This window comes from Hyperolius riggenbachi, chromosome 1 (assembly GCF_040937935.1).
Source record: "Hyperolius riggenbachi isolate aHypRig1 chromosome 1, aHypRig1.pri, whole genome shotgun sequence".
NCBI classification, from domain to species: domain Eukaryota; kingdom Metazoa; phylum Chordata; class Amphibia; order Anura; family Hyperoliidae; genus Hyperolius; species Hyperolius riggenbachi.
Window position 1 is genome coordinate 21,670,216 of NC_090646.1, and position 11,409 is coordinate 21,681,624.

General features: G+C 44.5%; 2 protein-coding genes across 2 annotated transcripts in view; one reads left to right on the plus strand and one right to left on the minus strand.

The window, feature by feature from the left end:
* SPEF1 (sperm flagellar 1) overlaps positions 1-1,775 on the minus strand; it is a 34,959-nt gene extending 33,184 nt beyond the window's left edge. Inside the window, exon 1 of the mRNA XM_068274079.1 lies at positions 1,540-1,775. Coding sequence (XP_068130180.1) covers positions 1,540-1,717 — 178 coding nt within the window. The 5' untranslated portion in view covers positions 1,718-1,775. The remainder of the gene's footprint in view (positions 1-1,539) is intronic.
* A 7,129-nt stretch (positions 1,776-8,904) lies between these two features.
* The window catches only part of ADAM33 (ADAM metallopeptidase domain 33), an 83,555-nt gene continuing 81,050 nt past the window's right edge, over positions 8,905-11,409 (plus strand). The window contains exon 1 of the mRNA XM_068266246.1: positions 8,905-8,952. The gene's annotated coding sequence lies outside the window, so the exon portion shown is untranslated. The remainder of the gene's footprint in view (positions 8,953-11,409) is intronic.

Below are 11,409 nucleotides of genomic sequence, written 5' to 3' on the forward strand. Positions count from 1 at the left end.
CAGGAAGTGACTACAGTGTGACCCTCACTAATAAGAAATTCCAACTATAAAACACTTTCCTAGAGGAAAATGGCTTCTGAGAGCAGGAAAGAGATAAAAAGGGGAATTTCTTATCAGTGAGGGTCACACTGTAGTCACTTCCTGTCTGAGTCAGGAATGAGTCAGCCACTTACATACCTGATATTTAAAGGGAACCTAAACTAAGAAGGATATGGATTTTTCCTTTTAAAACAATACTAGTTGACTGACTCTCCTGCTGATCCTGTGTCTCTAATACTTTTAGCCACAGCCCCTGAACAAGCATGCAGATCAGGTGCACCGACTGAAGTCAGACTGGATTAGCTGCATGCTTGTTTCAGGGTTGTGATTCAGCCACTATTGCAGCCAAAGAGATCAGCAGGACTGCCAAGCAACTGTTATTGTTTAAAAGAAAACATCCATATCCCTCTCAGTTTAGGTTCCCTTTAACTCTTTCAGGCAGAGAAAGAAAAAAAAAACAGCCTAGTTATTTGTGTGCTAGGCACTGTACATACACATGTCTATCTCATCATGTCACATGTCACTTCGGGTATCCTTTAACTTACCTGGAGCTTCCACCAGTCCCCAGCAGCCACACTGTGCCGCCCCCCCCCCCATCACCAAGGGATCCTACAGGCCCCCGCAGTGCCCCTCTTTTGGCTGGGCGGCCGCATGCATCCCTGATTGCTCTCCCATTGCCGGGAACATTGTGCGCTTGCGCAGCAGAGATCTCCCTGTACTTCCCATGCGCGGAGCGCTCCCATACACGGGAGCACAATCAGGAGGTGCGTAGACCAGAAGAAAGAGGGACGCTGCAGGGGAACGGAGGATCCCTCGGTGACGGCGCAGGCACAGTGCAGCTGCAGGGGGCTGGTAGAAGCCCCAGGTTTTGGGTGTTTTTACAATATTCAGTTACACATTATTTAGTCAGTGTTTGCCCATTGTAAAATCTTTCCCTGATTTACTCTCTGAAATTTCTCACAGCTGGCAACATCTTTAGTCCTGCCAGGTGCATAACTTCGGAATGTTTGTTTGCTGACAGTTCCAAAGTCAGTATAAAAGATACCTGTTCTCCCAGAATACACGAGGTTCCTGTAAAAGACCTGTGTTACTGTATGGAATGGAATTTGGGAATTCTGGTTCTCCTGGCCCCTCTTTCTCTCATCTACCTTGCTCTTTCCCTGTCTGATGACATACTCTCTTTTTGCCCCATTGAGCTTTGTCTGTGTCCAGCTTCCAGTATATATCAAATACAATAAGTGTACCTGAATGTAGATCCAGCAATTCAAGGCATAAAATAACTTGTGTATGTAATAAAAGGGCGCCTGGAAATGTAGTCACCCAGGTAAACCGAATATCGGTAAATTTAAGCAGCCGGGCCCCTTAATTCCCCCTAGGCCCCAGGCACCTGCCTAGCTTGCCCTGTGGGTGATTGTGCCCTGTGCAGTACTGAAGTCAGGTGTAGATGACAAGTAATAGTAGAGTACAGTGAGAAGTCATAGGGAAAGGCAGAGCATAGACCTCCATCGCTGAAGTCCCGGGTGATGTTCCTCTTCGGCCTGGACAGAGGGATTTTATCCACCCAGGAATACAGATCATGCAAGTTCTGCTCATCAAACTCCGCAGCCATCTCTCCTGCGCGCTGCACACCTGACACCTCAGCCAGGCACACTGACACAGGACTGTTTACTGTCACCATGGCAACACTACACCTGCACTGCAGGAAGCAGCCACAGGGGGACTGAGAGCTGTAGTCCACACTTCACTCACTTTTTTGTTGTTGTTTTATTTCAACCAACTTTATTAGCATAACATTTCACACTCCAAAAGAAAAAACAAACAAAAGCTGTCATCCAAATGACATTATTTCCTGGCACCACCTTTCTGTTCAACTCTCTGTAACTGATCAGTAATCACAACTGTACTCCAGATTTTGTAATGCTGGGAATATACGTTACGTTTTCCGCGTTCGAGTCTCCGCGCGTTCTATAAATTCCGACATGTCAGATTCTCAGCTCGATTCTGTTCCGCTCGATTTCTCATAGAAGTGAATGGAAAAAAAAGAGAAGAAAAACGAGAGGAAGATAAGAGAATCAACTGCGGAATCGAATGGCTAACAAATCGCGCGGGGAAAAGACCGCGGAAAACGTAACGTGTATTCCCAGCATTATAAATGGGGAAAGAGAGTCTATGAAATGTTAACAAAGTTAACAAATGGGAAGTTTCTTTCCTGACACACTTGACCCTATACTCCCTACTTTATGTTACCCCCTTCCTGACACCTTTGTGGGAAATAAGGACTGTCTCCAACTGCCAAGCAAGCAGTATCTCCCTCTGTGCATAGAACTCTCAGTAACCAACATTCCGTGCAGATCACCTGGCAGAGCTAAAGATGTCACCACCAGTGATACATTTCAGAATGTAAATCAGGGAGAGAAAAGAGTTTACAATGGTCAAACACTGACTAAATGATTTACCGGTATATGAACGCTGAAAAGAAAAAAAAAAATTTTTTTTTCATTATGTTATTTTATTTTGACTGCAGTTCCTCTATAATATGATCACGCTGGGACTGTCCCGGATATGCTGCATGCAGCGCTTTGCGATCACTCTACAGGCTCTTTTACACTACAGGCGATTCCGATTTGGATGCGATTCAGATTTTTTGCATATATTCTGATTTGGATGTGATTTTATATACGATTCTGATTTCAGGATTTTGAATCGGTCAGCATGCTGCGTTTTTTCTGCATTTTTCTTCTTGTGTTGCAGCATCCAGTGAAAATCGGCAGGGGCGTTGCTAGACCCAAAGATCAGTGGCATGTGCCACGGATCTATTCTGGGGTGCCCCGGATGTCCCCCAGGCAGTCAGAGCTGTGGAGCCTCTATGCGGGCATGCTGGGTGCTGTGATGTCTTTTTTAGGTGCATGCAGGGAGCTGTAGGTTTTCTATGGGGCATGCTGGGAGTTGTGGTGCCTCGATGGGAGGCCAGTGAGAACATGGGAGGGAGGCCAGTGAGAACATGGGAGGGGGCCCACTAGAAGGTCAGGGAATGCTGTGGTGGAACTGCCAGATAACCAGGCAGCAGGTCAGTTGCAGGAAGTGACTACAGGTCACACAGGAAGTGACTACATTGTGACCCTCACTGATAAGAGATTCCAACTATAAAACACTTTCCTAGCAGAAAATGGCTTCTGAAAGAAAAAAAAAAGGTAAAAAGGGGAATTTCTTATCAGTGAGGGTCACAATGTAGTCACTTCCTGTCTGGTTCAGGACTGAGTCAGCCACTTACATACCTGATATTTAACTCTTTTAGACAGAGAAAGAAAAAAAGGAACACAGCATAGTTATTTGTGTGCTAGGCACTGTACATACTCATGTCTATCTCATCATGTCACATGTCATTTCGGGTATCCTGTAAGTGGCATTGTCTATTTATGTGATATGCTACATTTATTTATTTTTAGTATTAATGGAGAGGGGGCTTCATCCAACACAGGCCTACTTAGACCGCTGTTAAGTGCATGTAAATTTGACCACACCCACACTCTGCATGGCCACACCCATTTTCCATCTGGAGAGCCCAAAAGTGCCCCGGATCGCTTAGGATGCTAGCAACGCCCCTGAAAATCGAATTCGCAAATTGGAATAGGAATTGCGTTTTGAAGCATAAAAGAAGCGTGCAAGTGGAACCAACCTCCATGGGATTCCAGTGTTGCATGCTTTGCGTTACCAGTGACACCCCCCCCCCCCCCCCCCCGTCAGTGGCTGCCAGCAGGCGATCTGTCATGCCATGCAGCATATGTACACCGCTTTGTACTGAAAGTGTATAGTGTATAGTATAGCACATGGGGAACATGTCCTTGTGTTGGCTGGAGGTATAGTAGTTACAGATGCAGCAGCTTGGAAGGCTGAGAAGCCCCCCCAGGACACGTTAGAGAGTTCCTGCCCAGGGGATGAGCGGTGTGTGTGTGATATGCTGGTCACTGCGTGTCTGTGCCTGTCAGCTCTGCAGCTCAGCTACACACTCAGTACAGTACAGGCAGTCCATTCCCATCAGCTGGACTCAGCTCACCAATGCACAGGACCCCCAGCACCAGCCTGGACCCCTCACACTGTGTACCCGGACCCCTCCTGTGCGCTGGGGACTATGAGGACCCTCCTGCAGCCCCTCCTCCTCATCCTCCTGCAGCAGCAATACTCCCGGACCAGAGGTGAGAAACTGTCCATGTCACATAGCGGGGTGACCGGCGTGTACCAGGGGGGTGGGGGGCACGTACCTGCCCTGCGATGCTTAATATTCTGAATTGTATTTAGTTAGTTATTTCATTTTAAGCAATACCAGTTGCCTGGCAGCTCTGCTGATCCTCTGCCTCTAATACTTTTAGCCACAGACCCGGAACAAGCATGCAGCAGATCAGGTGTTTCTGACATTATTGTCACATCTGACAAGATTAGCTGCATGCTTGTTTCTGGTGTGATTCAGACACTACTGAGTTTAGCAGGGCTGCCAGGCAACTGGTATGGTTTAAAAGGAAATAAATATGGCAGCCTCCATATTCTTCTCACTTCTGCCTCTGACACAGGAGACCAGGGTTCGAATCTTGGCTCTCCCTGATCAGTAAGCCAGCACCTATTCAGTAAGGTGTCTTTGGGCAAGACTCCCTAACACTGATACTGCCTACAGAGCGCACCCTAGTGGCTGCAGCTCTGGCGCTTTGAGTCCACCAGGAGAACAGTGCAATATAAATGGTCTGTGTCTTGTATTATTGATTTATGTAGCACCTCTGTCTTCCATGCTTCTGTATAGAGTAATGCCTGCTACACACCATCCAATTTTCCTGTCAGATCGACATGTCGATTGATAATTTCCAACATGTCCAATCAGCTCCCAAATTGAGAAAGGGATCCATTCCGTGCAGCACTGATCTGAAAATCGAGCCCTTCCTCGATCGGGGCAAATTGGCCATGCGTGAAATTATCGGTAAGATTGCATTGTGTGTATCACCCTTAGGAAACAGACATGTGGACGTACCATAAAAGGTTAACGGTACAACTGTTTCATCAGATGCAATCGTTCCACGCAGTTTAAATGACCGTAACTAATCAGAAGGTAAATTATCGATTTCTCCCATTACCGGAACGATTTAAGAAGGTTTTACATTCCGATTTGATCGCAAAATCCAACTTTCAGTTTCATCGTTTTTCTTTTTCCCGTCGACCAAAGAATCCTATCACATTGATTTGCACCACAAACGGCACAGTTTTCTATACAATGCAATCAAAAAGATGTGTTGAAAGATCAAATCTGAAGGAAAAGTTGGGCGGACGACAGTCTGTACACACGCCCGATTTGGCGTGCGGACGACTGAACGACGGGACGTTCAAACGACCCGTCGTTCGCAAAAATCCGACGTGTGTATGGGCCTTTAATGTTACTGGCACATAATACAGAGTTGGGGGGGATAAGAATGTCACAATGGCTAATACACAATGGGGGCCATTCAGAAACATTCCTTATGAATTCTCTCTCCTTATCTGTCGGAACTCACAATTTATCTATTCTAATTGTTATATGTTTCCTTATCTGTGTTATCTTATGATAATCTCTTGTAGCAATCATTGCACAATTGGGGCAACCAGTTACTATGGTAACGCGTGTGTTAAAGGACCACTATCGTAAAAAAAAGAAGGCAGTTAAAATCTGACAGAACCAACAGGTCCATCTGCTCATGGGGGAATTCTCAGGGTTTTCTTTGTTTTCAACAGCATTTCCTGAACTGCAGTTGCAAAGTCTAACTGACAGAATAGTGTGCAAGTGAGTAAGAAGGCTGGCTGGTATCTTACTATTATGGCAGTTAAACTGACGTCCAGGAAATGCTGTTGAAAACAAAGAAAACCCTGAGAATCCCCCATGAGGAGATGGACTGGCCCAAAACCTGTTGGTTCTGTCAGATTTTAACTGCCTACTTTGTGAACCCGAGGTGGGAGTGATATGGAGGCTGCCATCTTTATTTCGTTTTAAACAATACTAGTTGCCTGGCGGTCCTACTGATCTATTTGGCTGCAGTAGTGTCTGAATCACACCAGAAACAAGCATGCAGCTAATCTGTCAGATCTGACAATATTGTCAGAAACCCCTGACCTGCTGCATGCTTGTTCAGGGTCTATGGTTGAAAGGATTAGAGGCAGAGGACCAGCAGGGCTGCCAGGCAGCTGGGATTTCTGAAAAGGAAATAAATATGGCAGCCTCCATATTATTCTCACCTCGGGTTCTCTTTAAAGGGAACCTAAACTGAGAAGGACGTGGATTTTTCCTTTTAATATAATACCAGTTGCCTGACTCTCCTGCTGATCCTGTGTCTCTAATACTTTTAGCCACAGCCCCTCAACAAGCATGCAGATCCGGTGCTCTGACTGAAGTCAGACTGGATTAGCTGCATGCTTGTTTCAGGTGTGTGATTCAGCCACTACTGCAGCCAAAGAGATCAGCAGGACTGACAAACAACTGGTATTGTTCAAAAGGAAACATCCATATCCCTCTCAGTTAAGGTTCCCTTTAAGCAAGTAACGGATCAAACCAAAACCAAACCAATGCAATATGAATTATAACGCTTTATTAGTCAGAAACCATATAAAACATTTAAAGCCCAGAACTATGTGATGGTGGGAGGGGGTGGGGGGTGGGGGGAATCAAACAAAGAATGGTTCCCATAATAGGCGGGCGACACCAATAAATTGTAAACATGGACTAATAGAGGTATCAATATTTGTATAACAAAATCTCATAAATGAAACTCATAAATGAATAAAGTACATGTGTAAATACATAAGACGCCAGGCAGTGGTGTAGCTCAGGAGCTTGGGGTCCCGGTGTGAGTTTTACATGGGGCTCCAAGCACTTTATAGATATGGAGCCCCAAAACCAACCAAGGGCACCTGTGGTGTCAGAGAGGTGTGATCAGAGTAAGGAAACAGTGTGTTTAGGATCACCACTATGCAATGCACATGTGGGAACCAAGCCTGACCCTAGGATAGGGAATTGACTCCATGGAGAGCTAATTCATGAGATAAATAATGAGGTAGGACCAGGGGTGTTTCTAGGGTCCTAAGAGATCGGGGCACTTTTAAGCACTCCAGCCAAAACATGGGTGTGGCCATGCACCAGAGTGTGGGTGTGGCCATGGGTGAAGCCAAAGTTACATGAACTTAAAAGCGGTCTGCCCAGCAAAATGTTCGCTGAAGCCCTCCCTCTAGAGTCCAGGTAGAGTCCAGAAGCCCTCCCTCTAGAGCCCAGAACATCTTCTCTTCTGGGATCCTCCCTCTAGTGCTTTTTTTTTTGTATTAATGAAGGGTGGGGGGGGGGGGAGATGGAGTGGGGGACTCCATTCCCGCACTAGAGGGAGGATCCCAGAAGAGAAGATGTTCTGGACTCTACCTGGTGGACATCCGGGACACCCCAGAATAGATCCATGGCACGTGCCACTGATCTCTGGTGCTAGCAACGCCCCTGGTTGGATGGTGTAATGGTTAAGGGCTCTGCCTCTGACACAGGAGACCAGGGTTCGCGTCTTTGCTCTGCCTGTTCAGTAAGCCAGCACCTATTCAGTAGGAGACCTTGGGCAAGTCTCCCTAACACTGCTGCTGCCTATAGAGCGCGTCCTAGGGGCTGCAGCTCTGGCGCTTTGAGTCCGTCAGGAGAAAAGCGCGATATAAATGTTCTATGTTTGTTTGTTTGGTTAGGACAGATAAGGGGCCTGGTGCAGGAAGCAGCAGTAAGACTGTCCTAGGCAGGCAGTGCACAGCAATTTTACTGGTACTAACAGCAGCTGGAGTTACGTTATTAGCGCATCGCGCATTAACAGGATTGCACGCGTGTTGCTATGGTACAAACCCAAGCTACCATAGCAACATGTATGTAACGTGTGATGTGCTAATAGGGTAACGTGCCATTAGTACCGGTAACATTGCCATGCACTATCAATAGTTTCAATTCATTGTGGCTAGAAATCGATTGGCATTCTGATCACGTTATGACATTGATCTCTGCCAGATTCAATCATAATGATCAAATCTGCTGGGGAAATTGAGCAAGTGTGTGGGCACCTTCACTAATAATCAGCAGACATGTGACACACGGTATTTAGATGCATAAAGCATTACCAGGTGTAATTAATTACCGCCCATAGCGCGCGCCATACAATCCGCATATAAGTATTGCACACAAAGTCTCGCGTAACTTGCGTTTCAGGTGGTTTTGCAACTGTTATTAGAAATGGTCAAAAATGCCCATTTACAATTCCGCGGAAATAAGGATTTCCGTCAATGCCAATTTCCGATTTCCGTTTTTCCAGTCTCTGATTTTTAGAGTATTTTATTTGTAATTTTTTGCATCAGGGAATGCAGAAATGACAAAAAAAAAACCTGAAAAACGGAACCCTGTGATTGTTCTAAAATTACTGCGGTAATCCAATTTTTATGGAAAAAAAATCAGCATAATCAGCTTCCGAGTTCTATGATTGGGCTAGAATCACCGAGTTGTGGTAAATCAGATTTCTGCGGGATTCCAATCGGAATCACTGATTTTCAATGGGAAATACGGAATTTTCAATTTCGTGAAATCAGAATGAGCATCTCTACCTGTTATGGACATTGAACAATATGCATCATGTACGATATTATCATTGTGCGTGTTAAACTGTATTCACAGCCGCTCACGGTCTCTGTTTGTCTCCATGTTTTGCAGCAGTCCCCGGTGGGAGTGGCCAGAGCACGTCACACAGCGGCTACACCAATCACAGCTCACACAGCGGCTACACCAATCACAGCTCACACAGCGGCTACACCTATCGCAGCTCACACAGCGGCTACACCAATCACAGCTCACACAGCGGCTACACCAATCACAGTTCTGAGGATCCCGACACTCACAAGGTGATCACTGCAGGAAAACAAGAAGTAAAAAATTATTTTTTATATAGTTTTAGATAACTGTATAGGAAGAGACGGAAATGTTTGTAAGCTGTTACTGCTGTCTGTGTCCCTGCTATAGACAATATTCATCATCACTGCTTGTCCCAGTGACATCCAGGCCCATATGCAATTACGTCTTTCTCCCAAGTTTTCTCCTAGGTGATATTTCTAAACTTGTCAATAAAATGCATTTTAAATCACCAGAAAGCAAGAAAATACTCAACATAATTTTGACAGTACTTTTTCAGTTGAATAGTGCTGGAAAGAAGATGAAAAATGATCTCCTTGGAGAAACCTCTGGAGAAAAGATGAATTGCACATGGGCCCAAGGCTCTTGTATGAGGGCATTGTGGTCACCAGGACAGGATATTAGGGGTAACAATATAATGGAGGTTCCACCAAGTTCCCAATCTACAAATAAATATTTCTGTCTGGATGTGGGGAAATCTGGAAGACTGGCCTCAATGTTATTTCTAGATATATTTCTTATTTTAAAATGGAGGAGAACTAACTAATGATGATATAGAGGACCAATGTGGTCTGATCCATAAATCTGCGTGTTTTGCTTCCAAATTGTTTCTGGTATTAGTGACAAGAGGTGTGTCTGTCGGGGGGGGGGGAATTAGGGGGGGGCAGGGGTGTGTCTTAAAGTGTCCCTCTTATCTCAAAAAATTGGGAGCGATGTATTTTGAGATAAGAAAGAGGGACACTTAAAGACACAACCCTGCATACCACAAAACATTTAGAAGCCAAATGTGTCGTTTTATCATTCAAACCACACTGGTCCTTTCTATCATCAGTAGTTTTCCTTCATTTTAACATTAAAAAAATAAATATATCAATTTAAAGGATGGGAATAAAGTTTAGAGGCAATGAAGCACATTTTCAATAAAAAAAATACATAGATTAACTGGTACTTAGATCTGTAGCTCAGTCCTGAGGACACGTGAGGAAGAAAGAGGGACACAAGGATTTGGTTTTCAAAGAGGGACTGTCCCTCTGAAAACTGGACAATTGGGAGCTATGTGTGTCTGTGTGTGAAGTGTGTTTCTATGGTATGTGTGACTGTTACGGTACATAGACACATTGGATAAAACTTCTGCCCAGATGTGTTGCCTGACTGATCGATTCCTGATTCCCAACGGGCAACAATAATCGCAAGTGTGCAGGACCACCGTCAGACATTTGTGCTCCCCATACCGGGAAAACCTGAGCCCCCTCACTGCATCACTAGATTAGACTAGTACATAATAATAATATGGTAGGATATTAGACTATGACTTTAGTAGGGATTAGACTGTGAGCTCCTCTGAGGACAGTCAGTGACATGGCTATGTACTCTGTAGAGTGCTGCAGAAGATGTCAGTGCTATATAAATACATAATAATCATATGGTAGGATATTAGACTATGACTATAGTAGGGATTAGACTGTGAGCTCCTCTGAGGACAGTCAGTGACATGGCTATGTACTCTGTAAAGTGCTGCAGAAGATGTCAGTGCTATATAAATACATAATAATAATATGGTAGGACATTAGACTATGACTATAGTAGGGATTAGACTGTGAGCTCCTCTGAGGACAGTCAGTGACATGGCTATGTACTCTGTAGAGTGCTGCAGAAGATGTCAGTGCTATATAAATACATAATAATCATATGGTAGGATATTAGACTATGACTATAGTAGGGATTAGACTGTGAGCTCCTCTGAGGACAGTCAGTGACATGGCTATGTACTCTGTAAAGTGCTGCAGAAGATGTCAGTGCTATATAAATACATAATAATAATATGGTAGGACATTAGACTATGACTATAGTAGGGATTAGACTGTGAGCTCCTCTGAGGACAGTCAGTGACATAACTATGTACTCTGTAAAGCGCTGCAGGAGATGTCAGTGCTATATAAATACATAATAATAATATGGTAGGACATTAGACTATGACTATGGTAGGATTAGAGTGTGAGCTCCTCTGAGGACAGTCAGTGACATGACTATGTACTCTGTAAAGTGCTGCAGAAGATGTCAGTGCTATATAAATACATAATAATAATATGGTAGGACATTAGACTATGACTATGGTAGGATTAGAGTGTGAGCTCCTCTGAGGACAGTCAGTGACATGACTATGTACTCTGTAAAGTGCTGCAGAAGATGTCAGTGCTATATAAATACATAATAATAATATGGTAGGACATTAGACTATGACTATGGTAGGATTAGAGTGTGAGCTCCTCTGAGGACAGTCAGTGACATGACTATGTACTCTGTAAAGTGCTGCAGAAGATGTCAGTGCTATATACATACATAATAATAATATGGTATGACATTAGACTGACTATGGTAGGATTAGAGTGTGAGCTCCTCTGAGGACAGTCAGTGACATGACTATGTACTCTGTAAAGTGCTGCAGAAGA